At 44.0% G+C, this 27,929-nt stretch overlaps 2 protein-coding genes across 12 annotated transcripts in view; one reads left to right on the forward strand and one right to left on the reverse strand.

The window, feature by feature from the left end:
* Positions 1 to 10,271, forward strand: part of LOC133379434 (solute carrier family 26 member 10-like) — a 78,804-nt gene extending 68,533 nt beyond the window's left edge. For all 4 annotated transcript variants that reach the window (XM_061614689.1, XM_061614688.1, XM_061614687.1 and 1 more), the window contains 5 exons: positions 1,206 to 1,245; positions 2,577 to 2,656; positions 4,106 to 4,160; positions 5,115 to 5,221; positions 7,479 to 10,271. In XM_061614689.1, coding sequence (XP_061470673.1) covers positions 1,206 to 1,245; positions 2,577 to 2,656; positions 4,106 to 4,160; positions 5,115 to 5,221; positions 7,479 to 7,517 — 321 coding nt within the window. In that variant the 3' untranslated portion in view covers positions 7,518 to 10,271. The remainder of the gene's footprint in view (positions 1 to 1,205; positions 1,246 to 2,576; positions 2,657 to 4,105; positions 4,161 to 5,114; positions 5,222 to 7,478) is intronic.
* Positions 9,304 to 27,929, reverse strand: part of B4GALNT1 (beta-1,4-N-acetyl-galactosaminyltransferase 1) — a 45,009-nt gene continuing 26,383 nt past the window's right edge. For 7 of the 8 annotated variants that reach the window (XM_061614696.1, XM_061614697.1, XM_061614694.1 and 4 more), the window contains 9 exons: positions 26,461 to 26,634; positions 24,661 to 24,767; positions 24,454 to 24,491; positions 23,559 to 23,739; positions 20,729 to 20,836; positions 17,549 to 17,736; positions 16,609 to 16,749; positions 14,771 to 15,008; positions 9,304 to 11,334 (listed from right to left, as the gene is read on the reverse strand). In XM_061614696.1, the coding sequence (XP_061470680.1) occupies positions 11,120 to 11,334; positions 14,771 to 15,008; positions 16,609 to 16,749; positions 17,549 to 17,736; positions 20,729 to 20,836; positions 23,559 to 23,739; positions 24,454 to 24,491; positions 24,661 to 24,767; positions 26,461 to 26,634 (1,390 nt within the window). In that variant the 3' untranslated portion in view covers positions 9,304 to 11,119. Of the gene's footprint in view, positions 11,335 to 14,770; positions 15,009 to 16,608; positions 16,750 to 17,548; positions 17,737 to 20,728; positions 20,837 to 23,558; positions 23,740 to 24,453; positions 24,492 to 24,660; positions 24,768 to 26,460; positions 26,635 to 27,929 lie in introns of those variants that run through there. The other variant, XM_061614698.1, reaches the window with a different exon arrangement.

Raw genomic sequence — 27,929 nt, forward strand, 5'->3', positions numbered from 1 at the left:
GGAAACTAAGAAGTCTATTGAGCCAAGGACCAAATGAGACTGGTATGAGTTTTTATTAAACACAAGGTTGCCCACTTTGCTATAAAGCAGAAGTGATAGTGGTGGGTTAAATGGAGCACACGGGAGAGAAGGAAAATCCACCCATTCCTTACCTGCCGTAGCTCAGTAACTGAGCACATGCTTTGCATGCAGAAAGTACCAGGTTCTCCAGGTAAGGCTGGGAAGGAGCTCTGCCTGAAACACTGAAGTGCAGCTGCCAATCAGTGTTGACAATACTGAGCTAGATGGACCAGTGTTCTAACTCTATAAGGCATATTTTAAAGCTCTTTTTGCTCTGATGGCTCACTTCCTGTGTCAAAGCCCATGGGGAGAAAAATCTCCATTCCAGTTTTAAACCAGTACGTCCCCAAAATATGATGAAATGGAACAACAAATTGGCTCACCAGTAGCTCAAAGCATATACTGAACATCTAAATTCAGTTGTGCAAAAGTTTAAATACAAATCAAAATTTTAGATTGTTTTTGTTTGTTAAAATGTGTTGGTGTGTTTGCCTCCCTGGGTTCCTTTGGGAGGAAGGGTGGGATATACATTCAAAAATAAATAAATAAATGTTAATATTTGTAATTCTCGCTCCCAAGTTTCAGGATATTCACTTGCTCAGGGGATGTAATGGACCTCCACCCACCATGCACTGTTTCATTATTCTCATTTTGCATAAGGCAGCTTCATATGTTTGATACGATGGAAGAATTCGAGATGTTTTAGCCATGCCCTCTTGGAAGCTAAGTTGGGCTGTTCATAAGAAAAACTATTATAGTTGACTGTGTCAGGGGGATAGCTCAGTGGCAGGGCAGAGCATGCAGAAGGTCCCAGGCTCACTCTTCAGATGGGACTGGGAAAGGCCCATCTGGAAACCCTGGAAAGCCACTGCCAGTCATGTGGGCAGGATTGAGCTAGATGGACCAAGGGTCTAAGGCAGCTTCTTACGTTCCACTCTGGCCTCTAGTGAGCTAAAAAGCAAACGCTGAGGGGAGGTTGTTGTCATAGGATAACTGACCATCCAACAGTCTTTAAAAAATTCATTTGAGGCAGGATAGAAATATATTAAATAAATAATGATAAACAAGCCTAAAGTTGGAGATTTTTAAGTTGAATTCTTCCCACCAGCTAAATGGAGGTTAATGGTTGCTGTTTTTCTTCCCAGGAGAGCAACGTTTCTGTCCTGGACAAAAAGCCTGGCTCAGGTAAGCAAAGGGTAATTTCTTATTCCTGGGAAATATTCCTTGGCAAACATGCATTTTGAACTCCATGGAGTGAAAAACTGCTTTGTTCTCTGCTTTCCTGTATTCTGCTGAGGATACTGAATTCCAGACAGTATTCTGGAATTCCTTGATTCTCAGCACAGTTCTGGCCAAAACAATTTGCTAAACTAGAGATGGCCAGAAAGTAGATAGGATCTCTTGATGGATCTTTAGGTTATTTGACGTAGATGAGCAAGAATTTCTGACTCCCAATTGTTTAAACAATACCAACGAAATACAGACACATTCCAAATTATATTGCTAAAAGGAAGAAAGCATGTGTGCAGCTTGCCAGAAGTGGTTTCTGGAATGTGAGCTCCATTCATTTCTGGTCTTCAGAACAAAATCCTGGGCTCAGCATTCTTTAAGTCTAACTAGTGTGTCTCTCTTGCACCTGGCTTCAGTCGGTGGAACTTGGCATTCTAGTAAAATACGAAGTGTATCTCAGAAGCCTGGAATCTGCCTACCCCAGTGCTAAATGGTGTGTTCAATGACATTAGACCATTGTGCCAGGAGTTAGTAGGGTCTTTCTTGTGAACATAGGAAGCTGTCTTACACAGAGGCTGCATACACACCATACATTTGAAGCACATCTAAAGCATGTAAGTTCCTCCAAAGAATCGTGGGAACTGTAGGTTGTTAAGGGTACTGGGAATTATAGCTTTGGGAGGGATAAACTATGGTTCACAAGATTATTTGTGGGAAGCAATGTGTTTTAAATGTACGGTGTGTGTGTAGCCTGAGTCTGACCACTGGTCCATCTAGCTCAGTATTGTCTACACTGACTGCCAGCAGCTCCCGAGGGTTTCGGGGAAGTGGCTCTCCCAGCTCTACCTGGAGATGCCGGGGACTGAACTTGTTGGGCTGAGTTGGAGGAAAGTTTGTTGTGCTTGTACAGCTGGATTATTATTATTATTATTATTATTATTATTATTATTCCACTCTTCACCACTAGGTCCCAGGGCAGGTTACAAAATCTAAAATCCAATATTAAAAAGAATCAAAACACATTTTGACCACAAGAACAGGGTGGGTTCTGAAAACATACATCTCAGGCGCTGAAGGGCAAGGTAAAGAGGTGTGTCTTTAGCATTCATCAAAAACTGTATAATGAATAGAGTTTTACATGTGAAAAAGAGCTTCATGTCTGCCCGTTTACAAACCAGTTAGGGATGGGAATGCTTTTGAGCATGTACAAAGTGGCATATGACAAACTCACTGAGCTCAGACTGTGGATTCATTGTGGATTGTGGCTGTCTTGTTTGCTTCTCCAGGCATGACAGTACAGGCTGTGATTCTTGACTGCAGTGGAGTGTCTTTTGTTGACTCAGCTGGGGCCCGTCTCCTTATTCAGGTACGAAAGGACAAATGGTCACGTGTTCAACGTGGTGGTGAAGTACTTGCAGTCAGGACGTATGAATGCTGAGACTATCTAGAGGTCAGGCTCCCAGTCCAGGTGCCCTGCCCTCTAGCCAACACCCAGAGGATGGCCTATACAATGGGGCACTCTGTAGATGTCCCAAGGGTCTGTCATCTCAGGCCCAAACCAGACTGGTTGTTAAGTGTAGTTAATGTGAATTTTTTTTAAAAAAAAAGTGCAAATAGCCGGGGGGAGAGCGCTAATATTTAACAGGGTCCAAGAAGAGAGGAAGAATGTAACCTTTTCCTCCCTTGCCTCAATCTCTCCTCTGATGCTGCTATTTGTATTAGGTGGAAATCCTCCATTGGTGCCAAGTACATCGAGTAGCTTCCATGTGGTTCCCAAGTGGCATCCCATTTAGGCAGTTATTACTGGCCCTACAGTAGGAGGGCTGCTGGCCCAAGATATTTTGTTGCCTGAGGCAAAAGACAAGATGATACCCCCATCCTTGTACAGATGTCAACTAGGCTGATAGTTCCATTTCAACACTGGTGATGGGACAATATCCTCCACTCTGAGGATAACAGACTAGCTTAAGTGACACACAAGGCAGCTCACATGGCACATACATCTGTGTCCTCCAACACATTGCCACCACTCTTCAGCTCCCATCATCTGCTCCCTGAGGTGACTGCCTCACTCTGCCTAATGGTAGGGCCAGCCCTTATCTTTTCTTGTGCAGAAATGAATCCGTCAGCTACTGTTACTGGTTCTACAATTTAAACATGGCTCTTGTTTAAATTAAGCTTTTAAACTTATTGGTAGGTCAACAGAGTAGGTCCCTAGAATGTGTAGGTAGTCCAGGGATTTATTTATGAAACTTGCTCATAAACAGTTTGGAGTCAGGATTTTGCATACTGGATTTAATAACAGGAGCACAAATATCTGTAGCAGATTAGGTGATCACAGTGCACCACCTAGGTACACACCAGAGTGTTAATGTGCATATGGGTCACACAGATCTGATTTTTCCATCTGCACTTTTGTGCCTGTTTGTCCACACTAGTGTTTTCAGTTGAACTCTATCTCAGTGTTTCCCATCCACACTCGTGGGGCGGTGCTTGATGGGATTTATTTGCACTGTGTTGTCCCCTTCAGTTAGTACTTCCCCACTCTCTTGGAGTTCCAGAAGCCTGAGGTCCATGTACACACGTATTTTTTACCTATGTGTGTGGCTTATTTAATTTTTTTAAAAAAATTGTTTTCTGAGTTACTAGACTTGGATGCGGACAGCACAAAAACCATTCACATATGAGTTGTATCGAATTCACTTTAAACGGCCTTTTGCATACAGCCCTAGTTAATCAGTGGACCCACTGAGGCAATTTGTGGTTAAAAGGAATCGTTTGAGGTTCCCAATGAATGGCTTCTTGTGCCTTGCAGGTGTGTGTGGAATGCCAAAAGGCAGGTGTGCGGATGCATTTGGCTGCCTGTAACGGTGAGTGACACAGGAGGTGCCAGCAGCCTTCCTTCTTCTCTAGTTGACTTCTTGGTTGTTGTATTTAAAACTAAAGTTGCATGTTTGCACAAGAAAGAATTATGTACTACATCTTGTTCTAATGTATCTTGGTATTGCTTGGTTGTTATATTGGTTTTAATTTTTTATATAAAGTAAAAATAAATGTCATCAAGAAAAAGAACATGCATTTTTTTAAAAAGGCAAGCTTAGCCCATTTTACACATTATGCAGAAGCAAGCCTGGATTTGCCACCAGCTGTACACTTAGCAGGCAGCAGCCGCCAATCACAGCCCCTGACTAGTGTTCTCCTACAAGATGCACATCTGCTGAGTTTTTCTCTTTTCTGATGGGGACTAGTGGTGTCTCATTCTTCCTCAACCACTTGAGCTTGCACGACTGAGGGCCAAGCTAGATGAGACAACAGATCTGTGATGGATATCCCATTTTTTTTAAAAAAATTTTTTTTGTAAAAAGCAGCCATGGGGATTATGCAATTCAGGTTAAAAACCCAGCATAGTGAGAGTGGTGGGTTATCCATTCTCTACAGGAGGAAATAACAGCTAGGGGAGGCAGCAGTGGTGGTTTTCATAGGGGAAACGCTGTAGAGGGAATAACTTATCTCAGACTATGATCCTGCTCTGAAGCATCCCCTCCGCTAGCACTTTTTTACAAAAATGTAGAGAAAGCACAGCTCTACCATCATCTCCTGTAGTTTAGCCCTAAGTCCCAAGGTTCACATGTGCATGCTCAGCACTTGATGACTTGGCACTAAATGTATGAACTGACTCAGCTGAAAAGCAAAGTGATAGGAAGGTTCTGTCTGCAGTATTTTTGAGGGGTGGCACCTGCTTCATACATGCATGTCACCTCTTGGTGAACATGTACACGCAGAATTGGATTTCACCCACCTCTTTATTCCTCCTTTCCATTTAGCTAAAGTTCTACAGACCTTGAGCTCCTGTGGCCTTATCCATCACCTTCCCCCACAGCAGATTTTTGTCACAGCTCATGATGCGGCTTCATACCTCCAGCAGACTATGGTAAGAGGCTGAGAGTGCAGCCAGGCTTTGTTGTTGACAGTTCCAATCCCGACTCCTCTAGAACCAATTTTGCAGCCAGCAGAGGGGGGAGGGGTTAGGTGGGAATAGCCATTTTCCCAAACAGCAAATGTGGTGGCAAGGCTGTACCACTTGAGATTGCAAGTATAGATTCACATAAGTGAATTCTCCCCACATGCAAAAGCATTTTACACTTAGAAAGCTAGATGTCAGGGAGTAGTAGTGTTCTAGGCAAGCCTTCTCCCTGATATTCTCATTTTCTATATGTAGGGATATTATTTTATATGAGGGAGCATTCCATCCAATGAACTCCCATCCATAGTCCTAAATAGATTGGTGCAGGCCAAGATTTATCACTTCATCTGCCAGCTGGAAGAGATGGGCTTTGGGTGCTTTTCAGGGTAGACATACTGTTGTGCAGGTTCCAGTTCATCTCCACCTGTTTTCCGAAAACAGGGCCACATGACAGAAGCCAAATTCTGCCCCTTTTTACTCTAAAACCTGGTTGGATCGACTCAAGTTCTTTTTAAAAAAAATTCTGCTTCAGACAGATTTCATACCTGATTGGTAGATCAACCCATTGCCCCTCCAAGGTGTGGCCAGTGGAAATGCTTTGCTGTAGGCTCAGGCAGAGACAGTGATTGGCCCATCACTGAAGTCATTAGTGTGGAAGGTGTGGCCAGCAGAGGACAGAGTCACTTCAAAATGCAGCCAGAAAAACATTCTCGTGCTTTTATCTACTGGTTTACCCATAGCCTTAGATGAAGATTTATTGTTGAATCAGTGCTACTCATGCATGCAAGTTTTTCACGCTACCCACATGACATTGTCAAAATGTAAACCTATCCTTTGACATTAATCTGGATTTTCTAACTGCATGCATTATACATCTGCAGTCACCACCTAATTATCACATTTTTGTAGGCTGTTTGTCATGTGTATGATGTTTTAGTGCTAGTTTCTTTTGCCACACCCTTACCTCCACTGCACCTTAAACAGAGTACAACTCACCCATTTTACTTCCAGTGGCCCAAATGACAAGAGCGTGTCTATTTCCAAGCCTGCTGTGAACCCCAGTTTGGAGGAGCTATTCTTTCAAGATCTCAACAGACTAGCTTGGAATCTATAATTGGAGTACATAATCAGGACTTTAAAAATATTTTAATATAGAGATCTTAAGCAAGACCTTTTTATGAGAATTTCAGGATAGCTAAAATATCAGTCTTGTGCAAGACCTGGGTAAATGAATTCCCATTCCCACCTTCCAAAAAAGCACAAGTTTCCATAGTAAAACATAACTAAGGGCTGGTAATATTTGCTCTTGCAAACTTAAAATGATTTCATCTAAAAAAATTAAACATTAAAATAAAAATTAAATTAAAAATACCTGTGTACATGCTGAAGGACAGGTGAGGAGCCAGAACACAGAGTACAGGAATACTCTCTCAATGACTGCCCCCTGGTGCCAGCAGAAAACAGCAGTATAACTATGCAAAGCAGAAGTCAAACTGCCTGTGTGGAGCTAGTCACACAGAAAAATCAGACCTCAGCTACCCACTTAGAAGATATTACCCCCATCTGGAAGCACTCTGTCTACATAGGCAAGTGGCTCTGACTGATTCAGTGTTGGCTTAACAACCTTTTTTGGGGCAAGCCACTGGTCAAAGAGAATCTCTTGTAGATATTTTTGAAAAATGAGAGCGGTTCTTTGTGGTTTCCATGCAATCCCATATATAGACTCTTGGGTCTGTGCACAGCTGAAATTGGAGCACTCTAAATCAGAAGTATCCAATAGGGTCTGTTCCAGATGCTTCTGGACTACATCATCCCTGACCACTGGCCATGCTGGTTGGGGTTGATGGGAGTTGTAGTCCATAACATCTGGGCACCACATTGGCTACTTCTGTTCTAGAGTAAGAGCAAGGGAGTTGGTGGTCACTCTTCTCTTCTTAAGAGCGAACCCTCAGAGGTGGGTGAGCGCCTTTCTATTGCACTCTCTTCTAACCCCTGCATTGCAGAAGCTGATAGAACATCCTCTATGGAGTCTACTGCTCACTGCTCCTGACATTTTACAATACAGCATGTCTAGTGTTCAAGGCCCTTGACATACATTTAGTAATTCTTATAGCCATCATGCACGTATATTGCAGCTGGGTGTGTGTGTGAGGCAGTGAGGTCTGGGAGAGTGCTGCTATGCGGTACACAGCCTCATGCAAAATTCTTTTTGGTTTCTGCTCAGGAAAGCGTGGAACTGAAGGACCCGACCATCTGGGTATAACTCTTTCCTGTATCTATGAACCCATGCGTACCAGGACAAGGACTATCTGAGATCACAGAGAAATGCTAAAGGCAGCTGGCTGCCTCAGAGACCAACAGTGCCCTACCTGCTACTACAGAGGGCTGGCTTGTCGGGAATGGACAGAGAGAGGGAGGAAAGGAGACAGCAGGACAACGTAACAGCTCCCCCTCTGGCCAAGGCCTGCATGGCCAGTTGTAGTCTGAATTAATCGACTATTTCACTACCAGAGGGAGAGTTTGTTTTGCACTCAATCCTGTCCCAGCTTCCTTCCTTCTGGGCCATTATCAAAATGTTTAATTACAACAGCCAACGATACATTTTTTTTTTGAAAAAACAAACACACAAAAACTTTATTTCCTTCCCCAAATGGTTTCCTTTATACAGAAAAAAAAATCTGTTTGAAGTAATTGCGAAAAGGGACAGATGGGTTTTCAGCTCATAGGACTAAGGTAAGGGAGTGGGGGGGGTGTATGAAGGAGCAGCATGGAATGAGGTAGCAACTTCTGTTCAGTTTTTCATTGAAGCTGGAGCAGCCCCCAGTGCCTGCCTTCCCCGCTGGATGCAGAAGGGAGTGGGGTGGGATGGGTAGGTAGGAAGATATTCTTTTATCTCAAGGCTGCCTTGATACCCATTGGGGCAAGAACATATACATATATATATGTATAACTGTTGAACAACAGAGCCTTTGATGCAAACCCTTGTAAGAAGGCATTTGTCCTCCATAAATTCTTTACTTTGCTCTGGAGAAAAGGACTGCCTACCCCAGCACTGAAGAATTTGCTTGATAAGTCCATAGTTAGCTACCCTAAAATCTGATATGCTGCCTTTCCACCTGACTTGGTTAGACAGTAGCAAAACTGCAGGTCTATTGTGAGAATGCTAAAAATGAGGATGAGGCTCACTTGGCTTAGGCAGCTTCCCCCAACAAGGAGGACTTCTGCTCTCAATTTTAGATCTCTTTAACACCAGAAATAGTATCATAAGTTGAACTCGTACCGTATTCAGTGTGCCCCACCTAAGTATTTATTTGCTTGTTTAGATTAATTAGGGGCAGGCTGTAACACAATAGCTTTTCAAAATCAAAATGCCAGTGTTTTAGAAACAAGTAACTCTTGCATGTTTTTGACCTGGGGGAGGGGACAAGTATAGGGATTCCATGTTTCACTTATGTTAAAGAGCTATGCCTTCCCCACCAGGCTATAGCTAAAGCTACCGAACAGGATATACTTTACTGTTGGACTCTGCTGAAGACTTTATAATAAAGACTTTCCTGCAGGATGCAGCGGGGGGACGTGCTGGGTTGGATGTGTGTCACCCCAGTTTAAACAGACAGACATGGCAGTGATGCAAAATCCATCTCCCTTACATGAAGAGTACATATACTAAAGCGAAGTTTTTTTCTTCACATGGAGAGAGCAGTGAAAGACACACTGCCTTAAGCATGTAATTCTGCTGAATGCATAAAGAGACTTGTGAATAATTTTAGTCATATTGATTTCAAGAGGATTTCCTTGAGTCAAACAATTGTGCTATGCTCCCTTCAATGAGGCTTACTTCTAAGTATTTTAGCCTTAGTTACAGCTTACTTTGACTGGGCATAATCCAGAAAATGCCTTATTTCAGATGACCCAGTACTTGACCATTCTTTTTGAAATGGTGATCAAGTAACACAAAAGAGACAAGACATCATCCTTCTGGGACAAGATACAACCCTATAAAATAAAGCGAGTTAGTCTGGAGGGGTAGGAGGAGGAAAAGCTGAGGATTTATAATAATAATAATAAAATTTTATTTCTAGGCCGCCCATCTGGCCGAATTAACGGCCACTCTAGGCGGCGTACATAGACTAAAATATAACATAGAGTAAAATATAACATATAATACGAACAACAATAAGTATACTAAATCCAAACCTACCCCCATCATACAAAAATTTAAACTAAATTAGACAGAGGTCTCGAATGCCTGCCTAAAAAACCATGTTTTCAGTTCTCGGCGGAAGCCTGTCAGGGAGGGGGCATGGCGGAGATCATAAGGCAGAGAGTTCTGTCTGTAGCAAAACAAGGTATTTTACCTGCCAAGGTTCCTGCTTATCTGATGGATGTAGTTGAAAAGCACAAGAATGCTCTCAGGAAAATATTGTGCTCACCCTTCTGAGGAAGAAGACTTTTCACTGGATCAATTGACATGCCCACAGAAGAACTAAAAGATCCACGTATTGAGATAGGAGAGGTGGCTATCATAGTACAGCAAATATACTTGAAATTCTGGTACATGTTGTTCCCCAGTTAAAGAGCATTGCAGTCAATACTGCCTGAGCCACATTGACTTTTGCAACTTCTACATCTATTCCCAATTCATATTTGCTTCAGTGTCTAGACCTGATTGGCTAGTGGTGTGGTTGCCTCTCTGTCCCTAATACTCCCACCTCTAAGGTCAATTGCAGGAGAATAGTTTCCAGGTAGACTGCCAGGAGGGAGTGCACAGGTTATGGTGAGAGGCGGGATAAGGATAACAGGGTGGCCTGACTGGGTGTTGCCTCTGCTCTTACCTACGAGAGGGACCAAGCCCATGCATCAGAAGAAAATGTGTAGGAAAAACTATTTCCCATCTTCCACCCAAAACAAACAACAGCTGTAGGAAAAGCAGGAATGCAGAAAGTTGCAGGATTCGGACCAAGGAGGCAAAAGGAGAAAAGGCTTGGGAATATGGGGAAAGCAAATGGAGTTTGAAATAAAAACATTGCAGTTTGTTGTACACAAGTCTTCCTACTTCAGAATATAAAAATTCTGCCACATTAGAAAATACACCTGCCTTCCCCCCCCCCACTCCCCTCTGTGTTCCATGAGCAAACAGGCCACTTCTTCTGCCGGAATCGGCAAACCTAGACACACATGCCTTGAGCTGGGAGTATGCTGCTTGGTGGCTCCCTGCTGTCCTTCTTTACTGTTGCTTTGCTGCAATGCCTACCTCAAGGCTTTCCCCTGGTGGTTGCTTTCAATCACTATAGTCTTTGGCACTTCAAAATCTTCCAGGTTGGCACCAGCTTAAGGGCGTACATGGAGTGGGGAAAGATTTAAAGACTTGGCACAAAGAGTTGTGGCACTGGAGAAAGTATTGTGTGTGCGCGCGGTGTGAAACGGGAGCAGGAAGCCCACAAATAATTGAGGAAGGTTGCTTCCAACTACGAAAGAAAAAAGTTAACTCCCAGGGTTCCCCAGGTATCACTCCCCATCCAAGATTCTTCAGTTCAGATGCATAACAGGGTAAAATAAATACAAGAACAGGCCACACCTTCAAATCAGCAAGGCTCAGAAGCAAGCAATAGCACAGTCTCTCCATCATGTTAGAAAAGACATTTTTTAAAAAAGTGGGAGTGGCTGCTCATTTCCCAAATTGCTCTTCAGGCCTGAGGGTGCTGAGGCCTCCCTGAGTTCTGGAGGTTTGGCTAGTTGACAGGCAAGACCATTTGCCCGGGGCTGCGGCCACTTACCAGAACAGGCTGCCTGAGATTGGTAGGCCCAATTGTCTGACAACATAGCTGGTTGTCAGGGGGAGATGAAACACCTTAGCGACTACAACTAGTTGCCGGTCATACATTTGAAACGGTTCTTGAAGTAGAAGAAGATTTGCTTGGTGGTCAAGCTGTTGTCACTTGAGTTGGGATAGCGGAATTTGCCATATTGCTTCTCACTCTCTGTCTTTAGCCATGGCAGCTTGATCTTTGAGGCATGGTCCACCACCACATCGGAGCAGGATCCCACATGCAGAATACCCAGGCCATCAATGAAGAATTCTATATTGAAAGAGAGGGAGAGAGAAGGATCAGGATGGTCTTCTGGGTTTTAGCCAGAAAGCCCTCATGTAGCCAAAAATGAAACTTAATTCAGACATCGCCAGTATTCATGCTTATGCCCCAAGCATGCACTGCACTGCTATATAACAAGGGATTCTGAGCACACCACTCAGGTCATGGGGGTGGCCACATTCTGGTTTTCTCCCCATCCTCCTCCCTTGCGAAGCTACTGTGGACACCTAAGCATTACAGTTTTACAAATAGTATCTACCTAAGCTGAAAAGTGTCTTACTTTGGTTCAGAAGGGTTCCTGCTTCTCTGCTGGAAGTTGCTTCTCTGCTGGGAGAAAAGTTGTGTGCCCCCCAACTGTTCTTGTTCTCTCCCTATCCTTTTCCTTTGCAAAGAAACAGTGGACACTTAAACACTGCAGTTTTATTAATATTTAGCACCTAACTGTTGGTGCAGAAAATGTCCCTGCTGGTAACAATTTCTATCGTGGATTTATTCCAGAATAACCATACAGTAGGGCCCCGCTTTACGGCGTTCCATTTCCTGGCGTTCCGCTGATGCGGTGGCTTTCAATTAGGGGAAATTCCCTGTTTTAAAGCAGATTTTGCGCTTTTGCGGCATTTTCGTGTGACGCGACCCATTATAGTCAATGAGTTCCGCTTTACGGCGGGGGCCTGGTCTCTAATCCGCCGTATAAGCGGGGCCCTACTGTACATTACTCAGTAAGTTTGGACAGGATTGCAGCCTGAACTGGTTAGTCTTAAAGGTGATATCGGACTGTTAACAAGGGACCTCATATATTTCCAGACCTATGGGAAAAAATTACTACCTTCCTCCAGCTTATTAACTTCGACATCTTTTTTCCAGAATGTGGAATAAGGTAGAGGGATATTAAGTGGAACAGGACCTGGGAGACCAGGGTTAAAATCAACCATGAAACTCACTGTGTGAGTTGGCTAGCCACTGACTCTCAGTGTTGCTGTGAAGATAACATGGGGAAAAGAAGATGCATGAATGAGCTTTCTGGAGGAAAGCAGGAATATTCATTATATTATAAACATAATACTGACAAATAAGAAATAAAACAAAATAAAAAGTATCACTCCAGCCTGCCTGATCCCAGTTTTGAATTGGAGGGCACCCAAGTTTGGAATCATGAAAAAAGCTTAACCTAAAATTCAAGGAAAAAAGTATCTGGAACAAAACCAGGATAATCAGGCCTACAAACATTGGATTTTACATGTAGGTCCTTGGCTAATCCAATGTGTGGCTGTCTGCTAGGACAAGCTTGCGTGGGTGGGATGCGCAGACAGGGTGCAGTCCATAAGCTTGTACTACATAAAGGCTCTGCACGCCAAGTTCGCCCCTGAACCATCCTCTGCACCATTGTACTTTTTTTAAAACATCATTTTAAGTTTGCCAAAGTGTTTTATAGTTTTTTTTATCCTCGCAACAACCCTGTAAAGTAGACCATAGTCCAATTTTAGTAAAATAACAAGAACAGTACAAGCACCTTAAAGAACAATTTATTTATTATAGTATAAGCTTTTGGGGGCTAATTTTTGGTAATGGATAAAAGCTTATGGAATAATACATCTGCTAGCCTCTAAAGTGCTATTTATTTAATTTCTGCTGTAAGCCATGGCTAATTGGTTACCCCTTTGATCAAAAGGCTACCAGAGTACTGTACCCAACATTACACAGCCAGTAACAGAGAGAAGGATTTTTAAGTTAAGTGTTTTTTGAAAGGTATAAAGGCAAAGAGATTGGCTCACTGAGAAGGAAAACATGCAGACAATATTGCAGCCAGTCAACGTGTGATGCAACCTAAGGAGTTTAACTATTAGCACCAACTCCTAACAAACATGGCCTTCTCTCACAGACTTGAGCAGAAGAAACATGATTAGGAACAATAAGTCTCAGATATAAATGGCATGAACACACACAGGGTGCATCTGCCTCACCAACAAGGAATCTGTTTGCATTTAATACGATGGTTTCACAACAGGCATCCTTTGCATAAACAGGACATCTTACAATCACCACAGCAGAAGAGCCTGCTGGATCAGACCAAAGGCCCATCTAGTCCAACATCCGCTTCTCACAGTAGCCAACAAACCAAATGCACAGACAGCATTTTTTAAAACCTAAAGAAAAACAGGAATGCAAAACCTCCATACTTCTCTTAAACCTAGAGAGACGCAAACTCTAGTTCTAACACACAAATGTTGAAAATTGCAACACACAGAAGCCAGCCATCATTTCTCCTCCCAATCCTGCTTCCCCATTCACAAAATAAATGTAAATTATTACTTAAAAAATAGGTATTATAGAAAGATACTCACACATTCTGACCACTATTGCTCTCTCTTAACTAATATTAAAAAAAACCCATGCTGCTCAAACTAGCAACCACACCCTTCCCCTGACTAGCTACACGGCTTGGGACCACAATACCTGATGGAACGCCTCTCCCGATATGGACCCACCCGTACACTACGCTCAACATCCAAGGCCCTCCTCCGGGTTCCTACTCCGAGGGAAGCTGGGAGGCTGGCAACAAGGGAGAGGGCCTTCTCAGTGGTGGCCCCCAAATTATGGAATGATCTCTCTCACGAGGTCCGCCTGGACCCCACACTGTTATCTTCTCGGCACCAGGTCAAGACTTTCCTCTTCTCCCAGGCATTTTAGCATGTGTTTTATATTGCTTTAAATTGTGTTTTAAATTGTTTTTAAAAGATGTGTATTTAAATTTGTATATTTGTTTTTAATTATTGTAAACCGCCCAGAGAGCTTTGGCCATGGGGCAGTCTGTCTGTCTGTCTATAAAGTGCTTTGAGGTGTGACCTTCAAAAAAACAGCTCTGAATATGCTCGGACTGCCCTTCAAGGCAGCCCTACTGGGCCTATACTGAGACTGCTGGTTAGTCCTCATAACAACAGATGGAGGAAGAGCCCTCCCCAGAATAGGCTGGAACGCTGGCAGCCCCGCTACTCAATTTTCTACATGGTTTTCTGCCTAGACACACATGGGAGGGACCTCTTTCTCATAGCTATACTCTTGGATTAGGATTGGCTGAGTGCTGCAGAGACCTGATTGGGCAGAGAAGAGTAGATGAACAGAAATGTTTGCAGAACTTCTCTGAGTTCAAATAGAAGTATAAAATGTGGATAGGATATGAAAGAATTGTAGTTTTCAGATTTTGGGTGTGTGTGTTAAGAATTGACTGACATTCTCCTTGCGAGGGCTGCGCCCCAGTAGCCCAGTGGGCCAGCCTCCACTGACACCACTTGAATTGTACACTCCATACAATACTCTTTGGCCACCTTATACAGAAGGGGTTAGTGCCACCCCTAGAGATAGGCCAAAACTTGTTTTATATACAGTACATGCTACGTACCATTTCCATTGTGCCAGCACTACTCACCGAGGTGGGCAACACGTTTGAGGCGAGGATCAAAGCCAACCTGCAGAACCTTCTCTGTGCGTGCCAGAAAGAAATTGATCACGCCATCAGTAACCACACAGTCGGGAAAGCCCTCAATGATGTGATGGTAGCCCTGGCGGATTCTCAGACAATCACCATCCTCACTGCCAGCTTGCACACTGATTTGCTGCCGGTATGTGGCGGTGTAGCTAGTAATCTCTCGCACTGCTCCACCCACCTGCCAGGCACAAGAAATGACATTTGAGATGGATGCAAAACCCCCCACTAAAAACCACATACACATACACAAACCAACCAACCCCAAAACAAAACAAAACCCCCAAAACAGCTTTTGGCCAGACATACAGGAACAGTCTCTGATGATATGGGCATATATTTACATGAGAATTGGCCCTGATGGGATTAGACTGAAAACCCATTTAGTTCATTATTCTGGATCCAACAGCAGCTAGCCAGATGCCCCAATTCCCATGGCAACTAACATTATTGGGGATGGAGCAACTCCCCCATGAAGAAACAACATAAGAGTTCTGTGGGATCAGACCAAATGCACATCTGGCCCAGCATCCTCTTCTTCCAGCAGCCAACCAGATACCTATTTGAAGCCCACAAGCAGAACATGGGTACAACAGCACTCTCCTCACTTGTGATTCCCAGCAGCTTTTATTCAGAGGCATACGGCTTCCAGTACTGGAGGCATCATGGGTAGTAGCCACTGATACTTATCCTCAAAGAATTCCCATCCCCTTTGAAAGCCATCTAAGTTGGTGGTCATTACTACATTCTGTGGCAGCAAATCCCACAGTTCTAACTGTGTACTGCATAGAAGTACTTCCTTTTGCTTGTCCTTCATTACAGCTTCATTGGATGGGGTACAACATCTGGGTTATTTAATTTAGAAAAAAAGGAAAGTAAGAGGTATATGATAGAGGTATATAAAATTATGCATGGTGTGGAGGAAGTGTTAGAAACCAGACCCATTGAATGAAGCTAAATATTGAAAAATGCAGGATGTATAAAAGTACTTTTTTAGTGCCTATCAACATAGATGGCTTTTAAAAGTGGACTAGACAAAGTTCATGGAGGATAAAGAGATCAATGGCTACTAATCATGATAGCTATGTACTATGTACATGCATCTGTATACAAGTTGGTGGGCAAAAACAGTGAGAGAGGGCTATTGCCCTCATGTAATGCTTGTGGACTGTCCACATGCATCTAACTGGCCACTCTGGGAACCAGGATGCTGGACTAGAAGGGCCTTTGGTCCAACAGGGCTCTTCTTATGGAGAACGAACGCAATGACCATCGCCATTGTTTGCCCCTTCCATCTAGTTCTCAGGATCCACTCAACACTTGTTATGGAATGCAACACTATTCAAAAACACAGTTCCATATGAATACTGAACTAGGAGATGCAATTAAGAAACTAGGAACCAACTTCAGCATAATTTAGATTAGGTTCCTTTATTCCTGGCTCTCTCTACAATTTCAGGTTCCACCACCCCAATGGCTGTCCACGTCCCCTCAACTGCCATGTTTGTTGAGGCCTCATTACCAACATCTTTCCCCAACGCTACATGCTGCATTTCGGCACCATATTGTACAATGGGCACCAAAAGATCTAGAGAGATGTCCATTTCTTTAGACTGAGGATGGGGAACCTGCGACCCTCCAGATATTGTTGGACTGAAACTCCCACCATCAGTCCCATGCTGGCAGGGACTTATTAGTGTCTGACAACATCTGGAGGGCCATACATTTCTCATACCCTACCTTCCAGGGGCAGGAAAAGCAACTACAGGGAAGGGACTTACCAAATCCAAGGTAGTTTTCTCAAGAACATCTACCAGCTTCTCCACTTTGGTGCGAGGCGTGAAGATGAAATCATCATCCACCCACAGAACATATTTTGTGGTCACCTGGGAAATGGCAAGGTTCCTGCCAGCAAACCAGCCCTAGAAAGGGAGGAAAGAAGTCCTAGAAGCACCATTCATAGACATTGGTAGTGTCACTCCCCGTGACAAAAAACAACAACAGGCATTGCCACCTGCCCATCTTGTTTTGCCATGAAGCACTTTATCATTTAATACCATAGCTCAATCACTGGGCATCATACCTCCTCCTTGGGCCCCATGAACTCAAGTATTACCCCTCCCTCTCCCCAACATCAAGATTTCTGGTCACCAACTAGGGTACCTGGTAGTTTTCTATGGGCTCCCAGATTTGACTCATGAGCCTCCAGATGATGACCCTCCACACTGTTTTTTGCCAGCTACAGCACTTCCCTGGCCTGGTGTTGCCTGAGCATTGGGGCCTTATTCAGCCACCATGTACCATGAATACAAGAGTGCACCCTTGTATTCCACATTAAAGTAATTCACATTTACTAAAACTACTCCCTGATTCTGTAATCACAGTCATTAATATGAACTAGGGGCATGCATAACAATGCATTGATACGCCACTCTTTACCCATCTTGGCTGTGAGTACAGTTAATGCATGATAACGGATAACTAAATTATGAGAGATTTCCACTCACCCTAATAATGAATTTTGGAATGCAGAAATATGAAAATCTCAAACAGAAGGAGACAATCGAGCTATCCCAGCACAGCAGTGTCTGTTAGCCCCATCCCCCTATTTCCATTTCAGGAGCGTGGTCCCCAAGAGCCCATTCCATGACATCCCGAGAGCACAACATTCAGAAATTTGGCCCTGTTAGGCCCGAGGCTTCCCGCAGCTGGTTTCCATACCTTGCCAAAGGGCATGAAGTACTGTTCAATATGGGGACCCTGCACATGTTCAGGGGTCTGGCTGTCATCAGCAATGATGATGGGCACAGTGGGGTAAAACTTGCGGATGCTGTTGATCAGTGCTTGCAGCTTGTCATAGCGCAAAAAGGTCTTTGTTGCTATGGTGACCAGGGCACTGATGTTGTATTCTGTTGAGGAGAGACAATACAGGAGAGGCTAGTAGGGTTATGTTGTGGGATGGCTTGATAGCTTCAGAGTGAGTGAGTTGGGAAACTGTGCAGAAAAGAGTATCCTTCACAGTGTTCAATGCTGAGGTTAAAATAACATGACAGATCCAGCACCTATTTACTTATTTAGAGGATTTATATACTGTCTTTCAACACTACTTCCAGGGTGGTTTCCAAGGAAAGGGTCCCTGCTTAGCACCAAAAAGACAACAGCAAGGACACTAGGTGAGTCACCCTGGGGGGAGGGAGTTCCACAAGATGACAATGCTGAATTTTGTTACTAGTTCCCAGTTACTTATTTGCTTGACAGTTCAGAATACTAAAAAAGAAGAAAAGTTTACAGCTACAGCAACTCCAAAGCAAAGTTAACATAACTCTGAACCCCAAAATATATGTTGGAGTAATACCCCGTATCATATATCTCCATGATCTGGGGACTCTCCCTGTCAAAAACAACAATAAATTTATTGCATCAAAATTATCAGGCTTCTGAAATGCTCATAAATGCATAATGATGTCATAAAATCATAAATAATAAGTAACTGAGGGTACCCACCACAAACTCTGCTCTGGGACAGGACAAATCATACACCCCAGGAAAGGGAACTGTGTCCTCTATGAGATGCCAGAGCTTCCCACCTGGCCCAGAGTTTCTGATGGGTGCAGGGCATGGATAAGGGCATCTGTGCACAACCAAACTAGACAAAAACATGTAGACAAAATAAGTAACTGAGGGTGCCCACCATAAAATCTGCTCTGGGCCAGGAAAAATCGTCTACAAGATGCCAGTGCTTCCCACCTGGCCCAGAGCTTCTGTTGGGTGCAGGGCATGGATAAGGGCATCTATGCACTACCAAAAGAGTCAAAAAGCAAAGAAAAAATAAGTATCGGGGGGTGCTCACCACAAAATCTCTGGGCCAAGACAAACCAAACACCTCAGAAAATGATAAGGTGTCCTCTATGACACTCGAGTGCCTATGGCTGGTGATTATGATCTCTGGTGGAGTTTTTTACTGTTTAATTTTTGTATTGGTCTTCCCTGTTACTTACCTTGTTATAGCTCAATTATTATTATTTTAAAAAGCCATTGGTGTTGGTGACAGGAAGACACGTGGCTGGGTCCACAAACGATCTCTTCAAGAAGATGTAATTTCATAGATGACACTCTGAAGTATGCATGAATGGCATCTCATAGAACACACTCTCCCAGATGCATGGAAGTATGATTTGTGGTGCCCCAAATCATCTTTTAGGATGGGCACCCCAGTTTCTTATTTTCTTTCCTCTATATATTTGCTGTTTTTCTAATACATATATGCCCTTGTCTGTGCCATACATACAACAGCAGCTCTGAACTGGGTGAGAACCCTCTCCCGTATGCATGGGTACATGACTTGTAGTACACAAGGCATGTTTTGGGGTGGGAACCCGCAGTTCCCTATATACTTTCTATATTGCTTGTTGTGCATAGATGCCCATAATCATTCTGTGTGTCCACAAGAAAATCCATGCTAGGCAGGATGCAGTGGCATCTCGTCGAGGACACTCTCCCCTTTGCTCAGGTGAATGATTTTTCATGGCCCACAGCAGATTTGGGAGTGGTCACCTCAAATTACATATTTTTCTGTACTTACTCTTCATTATTTTAGTTCTGCATAGATGCCTTTATGAGTGCCCTGTGCCCAGCAGAAACTCTGGGCTAGGTGGGAAGTATTGGCATCTCATATGGGACACCCTCCCCTTTCCTGGAGTGTATGATTTGTCCTGCACAGTGCAGATTTTTGGGTAGGCACCCCCAGTTATTGTTTTCTGCATGTTTTTGTCTCTTTGGGTTATGCACAGATGTGCTTATCCATGCCTAGCACCCAGCAGAAGCTCTAGGTCAGGACGTAAGCACTGGAGTATCATAGAAGATACCCTATCATTTGGGGCAGGGGGTGTATGATTTGTCCTGGCCCAGACCAGATTTTGGGATGGGCACTCCCAGTTACTTATTTTTCTGATTTTATGACATCATTATGCATTTATGAGCATTTCAGAATCCTGATAATTTTGATGCAATAAATGTATTGTTCTTGATGGAGAGAGCCCTCAGATCACAGAGATATATGATATGATGTACCCCAACATATATTTTAACATAGAATCATATAATAGTATAGTTGGAAGGGGCCTATAAGGCCATCAAGTCCAACCCCCTGTCCAACATGTATGTTAACTTTATGTTCACTTTGCTTTGAAGTTGCTGTAGCTGTGAACTTCTTTTTTAGTATTCTGAACTTTCAACTTTCAAGCAAATAAGGAACTAGGAGCTAGTAACCAACTTCAGCATCATCACAAGAAGGGCACTTCAGCTGAGCAAGCACCACAGTATCCATCTATACTGCAATGCTCTCAGTGGCCACTAGAGAGCAAGAGATACCTTGAAAAGACATGCTCCTAAGTGCAATGCTTCCTAGTATAAGCTGTGATAAAGAGATGTCCTCCAGATGTTTTGGACTACAATTCCCATTAGCCTCAGCCAGCATGGCCAATGGTCAGGGATTATGAGGAAGTGTAGTTCAAAACATCTGGAGGGCACCACATTGACTATCCCTGCTATAAGCAGTTGCTTATATAGGACAAGAATAGGTGTGACATGTGGATATCAGAGGTTAAAGGCACACATATGCAGGGCTTCACCTGAGCTCTTTCTGCAAGGCTCAGTTAAAAGAAACCAGAACTTAACATGGAGCAAGCGGAGAAATAAAGACAAGAGCATCCCTCAAGATCTGGTAGACAAAGAGAGGGAGCAGGGGAAGACACTCTACACGTGCTTAGGGACACTTCGGCTTCAGATCTTCCAAGTCTGAACTTTGACGCAGCAGATGGCCTCAAAGCTCAGGCCTTCCCTTAGAACACTCATGAGTACTCTGTCCATTAGACACCCATAACCCGCATCTGTAGTACTCACTTCCACCAGCCCCTCCCTTGGAGGATCCTGGGTTGTAGAGCCTGGGGGTGGGCGCATGGCGGATGCGAATGATGAATGATGCATGGTGCTCATCGGTAGAAAACTGCACTGGAAAACAGAGGAAAAAGGCAGAACACCAGTTTAGGGCTGTATTCACTTGAATAGGAAGCTAAAACCGCTGGTATGTTACTTGCTTGGGAGCTGTGGTGCTGTAAGGTAATTTTAGGCTCTGACCTTAATACTCTTAAGATGAGAATGTGGCAATCTAGTCCTGGTGCACTTGGGGCCTCTCCTGCTCATTCTGCTGAGTAGGTCCCTAGACGTCTGCTCCAAAGTCCTTCCTTGAGTGAACTAGTGGCTACGGGTTGATATTCATCCATCATTCACACATACTTGGTGCACAGAAATAAATTCCTCACCAGGAGGATCATATTTATAAGAGCTGGTATATACCATAACAGCCAAGAGCTTGAGCTAGGCAAACTCAGATTCAAAGCTTTCACCTCAGCCAAACCAGTACCGTCTCATCCTCTGCACTCACCCTTCAACTGCAATATGGTGATAATGACTTAGATGCTAACTCGGCTTCCATTGACAGGAGCATCTTGCAAGCCGAATTCTGCTCACGTTATGCTTCCACCAGCAGAAGAGGAAGAGGCGACTTTTGTCAATTTCTCCTTCCCCCTGAAGCCCCTTTGTATATTGAAAAATCTTCTCCAGAAGGTTGAAGAACCTTCTGGAGCAACTTATGAGGTGGTGCAGGGGGAAGGGAAGACTGGTGAAATCTGCCACACCTCCCCTACTCCAGAGCCTCTGCCACACAGTTCCCTCTATAAATGGAAGAAGCCATTCTGTTCACTGAGGGCTAGTAAGGATCTAAGACGTTATTATTCACTTACCTCACAGGACTACTGTAACGATTACAAAGATAATGTCCAAGAAGCACCTGGAACACTTAAAATGTACTATATAAATGCTAAGTATTATTGAGGCTGCCATCCGATACAGCAGGGATGGGGATGCTGTTGAACACTAGCCCCCATCAGCCCCAGTCAGTATGTCCAATGGTCAGGGGCAATGGGAATTGTAGTCCAGCAACATCAAGGGGGGGCACAGGCTTCCCATCCCTGCTATACATACTTATCTGGGAGTGAGCCCTATTGAACTTAGTGGGACTTCTGAGGAGACATGTATAAGAGTGCACGTGTGTGTGCTTTAAGTCAAGGATGGGCAGACCTCAGGCTTGATATTTTTTTACTAGAAACCTGAGGTCCGCCAGCCAGAGCCAGGTGCTAAGCCAAGCAGCTGTTTGCTAAGAGTTAAGGAACAGGGTGCCTCTGAACATACGTGGCCCAGGGATTTGTGATCAGTACCAGAACCAAGTTCTCAGGTTCTTTCCTAAAAAATCCACCCCTAGTTTTGCCAAATGCATTCCTTTTTAGCAAACGAAATTTTGGTTGCAAGGGAAGCATTTTAGTTGTTGCTATCGTTTCCCAGTTGGGAGGTCAGAAACCCTTGCAGGCCAACTGCAAATCACCCAGTGATCTACCAGCAGGTTCCAATTTACCTTCTGCCCACTCCTGCTTCTAGTGACCTTTGGCGAGAGTATCCTGGGTTTCTTGCTCTTCTCGTCAGAGAGGGTATAATCCTCCCCTCTGTGGAAGCTCTAGCAGAATATAAATCCAAGACTCAGCTGAAATAGCTCAGCACCCTTTTAAAAAGCGGTAGTGGTGGTCCTCCTGTTTTGGTGAATTGAACAAGGGCAAAAAGGACTGTGGGTGGCAACTGCCGCTTTCAAAAAGGTCAGTCCTGCTCTGTCGCTTTGCCTCCTTTCAAGCAGCTACAGCATGGGGCACAGCATAACCATCCTCCTTCCTTGGCAAAGCTCTTGCCAAGAGAGGAGGAGGACTGTGCTGTACACAGTGCTGCAGAACGCCTTCTTTATGAGTGACGGGTGCCACATTCAAAGAGGGAACCCCCCTCCTCTCTGCTTTGCCAAAAGAAAAAAAAGAGGATAGATTATGATTAACAACAAAAGATGGTATGTTTTCCCTTAGGAGCGTAGTGCCCCTTTAGAAAGCTTTCCCCAAAATGTCTGGAGGGCACCAGGTTGGCCTAGAGCTCTCACTGGCCCCATGCAACATGGTTGCACTAGCTCAGACTGATGGGAGTTGTCGTCCAAAACATCCAAAGGGCACAGTGAAGGCTGTTTTAGAGAAACACTCTACGAGCAACAACCAATTGGAACCAGCCTCCTTGCCTTGCCACCACAGGTGAGTCACTGGATTCTTGAAGAGAAGGTGGAGGTAATGAGTGCTCAGTGTTTGAACTGAGTAGCCCCAGGTTATGAGTGTGGCCCTCCTCTACCCCCAGCTACATGCAAGGAGTCAGTTTCTTATCACATCGATACTTATTTTCCCCCATAAGCAGATGGAAGGACTGGGTCCGAGAGACAGTGGCTTGCCCAAGGTCACCTAATGGCAGAGGCATGACTTGAACTGGAGACTAGTTGACTCATAGCTCAACAGTCATAGATTCCATATTATACAGTAGCTTTGTACTATGCCACACTATGTTGTATTACACTACAAAATCCCTGGGCCCCCAGCAAGGCCCACAATCATCAGACCCACAAAGGAAGATATCTGATACAATCCTGTCAAAGAAGAACCCTGTCACAAAGACTTTGCTCATATCCCCACAATTTTTTCCATTTATGCTATTCTGTGACATTTTCTTGGTTCTCTGCGAGTCATCCTCTCTGCTGTGCCATCCTTTGCACTGATGCCCCAGTGCTCTGAAGTGCAATGACTGCCCCCTCCATACCCACCTGTATCTGCTGTGTTAGGATGGAAGAGCGTGTTGGTGTAGGTAACGAAGTGCATTTGCCGGTTGAGGTTGTCCAGCTGGGATCCTGACATAGTGAAGTGCATGCTCCCTGACCCTTCCACCTTGACCCCTTCCACTTCTGCGGCCACATCAAAAGTACCCATCGTAGCTGTCAGACTGATCTGCCAGAGGAGCAAAAAAGATAGCAGATTCAAACATAAAGGGAGCCAACTCGAGATTTTAGGTCAGGGATGGGGAACCTGTGGCTCTCCAGATATTGCTGGACTACAGTTCCCATCACCCCTGGCCAACAATATCTGGAGGCCGCAGGTTCCCCTCCCCATCTTTAGGATGTAGCTGGCCAATTGGCATACTTGGAAACAGAATGGAAATCTTTGTAGGATGCTCCACAGATCCCTGTTTTAAAGTCATAATCAACACTTAGAATTGAATTCCAGAAACCAGCTGGAAGCCCATGAAACTGGTTGAAGAGAGGAGTCACATCCTCCAAACAGTCTGCTAGTATCTACAGTACTTGAAATAATATATCAGAACATTCTAACAAACGTTCACTCTTTACAGACCCCTTGTGGCTTCATGACCTCAGCTGTTTATCTGAGATCACTGAAAGGGATAACATAAACTAGCCATTTGTCAAAGAAATGGGTCGTGTTTATACACTTAGCAGGATCAAGCAGTAACCATTTTTCTGGCCTGCACTGTTTCAGGTTATAGATGGGAGCTTATGTGTTTGAATACATTCAAGCATGCAATTCCACATGCAGCCTAACTGACGTTCATTTTAGAAACTAATAAGGCTGAAAAAAAATCACCTAATCCTTGCACTCAAATCTGTGTCTTTCCAAGTATCGTGGATACCAAACCAAGTTTCTTACCCAGTACAGTACTCTTTCAGCTGCCTGTAAGCTCAGACCTGAGGAATAAAAAGACACAACGGGGTTAGCGAATTTTCACCATTCCCTGTGCCACTATAAGAAGTCTCCATATCAAGTACGCTGCTTTCCACAACAGCACACTCCCTTATCCCCCAGATCTACTGCACCCGAGTTATTTCCTTGGAAATTCAAGGCAAGAAGACTCACCCGGGATGAGGATGGTCTGGAGGGGCCGAACCTTCACCCCCTGGACTGGATACTCTAGTGGTGAATTGGCTCGGACTATGAGGAGCTGGTCAGTTGGAGACTGGGACCTGGGAGGAGGTAAAGGAAAAAGGATTCAGCATTCCAGTCTCTGGCTCTGAAAAGGTGCTCCTTGCACTTTTAAGAACTACACAGCAGGGAAGTCCAATAAGCACAAATGCCATCACAGAATCAAAGCTGTGCCTGACAAACACTTCCTTGCTATGACAATGGAAGGCACTGGAAGTTGTTCCTTTGCCTTCACTTGCTGCTTTGGCTCTCAGTAGCTAGGTGGTGGCTAAAATCCCAGTCCTTAGCAGGTCCTCTTGGAAGTAAGTTCCAGTAAGTTCACAAGACTTTCACATGAGTTTGCTCACGATTGCAGCTGTCCAGAGTGAGCCGAGCATCGCGTTTAATCAGAAGTAAGCCCCATTATGTTCAATAAGACTTACTCCTTAGGAAATGTGCTTAGGACTGCAGCCATATAGTGAAAGCCTATGCTTACTCAGAAGTAAAGTTCCGTTGAGTTCATTGGCATTTACTTCCATGTAAGCGTGTACAAGTTTGCAGCTTTAGTGTCTTTATTGCACATTATCATTCCATGATGTAATAAAAGCACAAAATTGTGCAGGTTCTGGTTTTTTGTTTTTTGTATTTTACATCCTTGGAATGAAATTTAGGCTAGTCTGGGCCCCGCAAGACCCAATGAACCACCAACTTCAGTAAACGTTAGCATAGTCAAGATGGACCAAATGGATAGCAATTAAGGAAAAGTTCGACATTGTGCAAACTCCTTGTAACTTTTTGCTGACAGGCGTGCGAGATGTTGGAATCTTCAGTCATGATAAGAACCTGATATGGTGGTTAGGAAAGAACAACAGACGTTTCAAACAATTGTGAAAGTGCAACATTATTGGATTGTTTTGAAGAATGTACTGAAACATGTCAAAAACATGTAAAGAACCGCCAAAAAGCAGAGGTATCAGTTACAGTTTCTTCTAGTTAGATTAAGGAAACCGATGGGGGTGGGTGGGAAACTACACTGTAATAGAGGCCCAACCTCTTCCCACATAGGCAGCAAGGTACCATCTGCAGTCCTCCAGCCGGTAGTAGCTAAAACAGTATCTTTTAAGTCCTGATGATCCAAAGGCCAGCCGATCGCCTGAGAATCCTGACGCTCAGGCTCCTCAGCTGTGCCAGCCCCAGAGCTGATGCAGCAAAAATGTGTGAAAAATCATCCACCCTTCTTCTGCCCTGACTGTCACGAGCCAACAAGGCTTTGGATGTAGAAGTGGTTCACCTACTCCAGTTGTCCCCAGCTGTAGTTAGGATTGCTCAGTAAGTACTACACTACTTTTTCCTTCGTGTGGCTATGGTCTTTCTGCAATACGCTCATGATTATTACTTTCTACAAGAAGCTAATAATTAGTCTCTGCATCAGTATACCAAATGATTCATGTCAGTTACAGTCTTGACTGTGCAGTCTTTATCAGTGGTTGTGCTTTTTATTCACTGGGTGCTTACATGCAAATCTGAACCAAGATTAACTCACCAAATTAACACACGATAGTGCCTGGATCCTGCTTCCTATATGAGCCCCCCATGCTGTCATCAGCTGTGGCCTTGCTTTGGATGCCACAGCCCAGAACAGAAGGATGGCAACAAGCAGTAGGGTCTTTTTGGTGGCTGCACCATTGTTGCAGAACTCCCTGCCAAGTATGTGTGGTGTGTGCAAAGAATCCATTGCACCACAGAAGAGCTCACCTTTGCCGGTAACTGTGATACTCCTGTTCTCGCCTGCTATTGATTTCTGGGAGTTCAGAAGGGTTGAAGGCATTTGCAAATTCCAGAGAATAGATACCACCAAAGAGCTGTTTCTGGAATGGGAAATTCATACTGGGTTCCACCTCACACTTGCAGGAGTTCTTAGGAAGGAGCCTGTGAAGAATGAACACGTTAGTTAATATCCCTAAGGGATCCTCTTGTTATGAGGAATCAAATATTGGGAATTTTTAATCTTTTATTCATCTCAGTGAACCAGAATTTTAAAAGGCCTGCAACAGCAAAGATTCCTAGGAAACAGCCCCTTTGTGACCTGCGAGTACATATCTTGCAATACCTGAAGGTATAGACTTCCTGACTCCCATGGAAATTTGGATTTGTCACCCCGTAAGCATAGGGGCTCCTTTCAAACAAAGGAAATGCTTATGGTAATCTAGGCCATCAGGAGGAAACAGAATAGCTCCTTTCAAACTAGGAGGTGTTGTGCATTTCTAAGCCTTTGGAGAAGACAGGATAAACTCCTGTCAAACAAAGAAACTGTTTTACACAAGGATTATGATCATCTTAACCTTGGGGAATCATCAGGACTCTACAGCAGGGAGATCACACCTATCATCCGGGAACTTATCAGGAAATGAGCGGGTTCACACCTTCCTGATCACATTTACATTGGGGTCAGTTTAGTTAGAAAAAGGTATAAAACAGGAGGAGTGAGAAGGGGAGGGCAGTTCCTCTTCTGGAGGGCTCCAACCGCTGCTTTTCTTACCAACGCACGCTAGCATCTTTGGGACAATTTCAGAGCTATGGATTTGGGTGAGAACTTTCTAATCTGGTGCTGGTTACAAAGGGCGAAGCTTTTGCTCATTGGGCTAAATACGAAAGTCTCTCTCTCTCAGCCTTAGTCTTGCAGCAACTCTCCAGGAAAGGTATATGCAACTATCTGGGCCTTTTTCTTTCCCATTTTTTTTCCTGTGTGGCTGAGCTTAATGTGAAAGTGTTTATAGGGTTAGTCTCTTTGCTTTAGTCTATCCAGTGTTGCTGAATGAATGAATCATAGTTAGAAAGCTACTCATTGTTAACTGCAATATTTTTCCTTGTTCCTTCTCTTAATAAAACCACTGTTTATTTTACTTTCAGTGTATGTGTTATTGGGTTAAGGGTAAAATTATACATGCTCTGGGGGTGACGTGCGGGTAACTCCAGCAAAAGATCCTGCTGCTCTCTTTTGGGGACTTGGATTTCTAGTGAGCTATGCTCATGAGGAAGTTCAAGGTCCTGACATAACACTCTCCTTCTGTCATATGCTGAATGCACTGAATGTGCAACAACAGTCTGCCTTGCCTTGGCAGGATGCATTACTAAGCAAACCACAACATTGAAGAATGTTTAATTTTTTAAAAAAGTGTGTTTTTACAATTGAGCTGGTTGTTGTCAGTAGTGCCATCATGGCA

Source organism: Rhineura floridana, chromosome 3, assembly GCF_030035675.1.
Source record: "Rhineura floridana isolate rRhiFlo1 chromosome 3, rRhiFlo1.hap2, whole genome shotgun sequence".
NCBI classification, from domain to species: domain Eukaryota; kingdom Metazoa; phylum Chordata; class Lepidosauria; order Squamata; family Rhineuridae; genus Rhineura; species Rhineura floridana.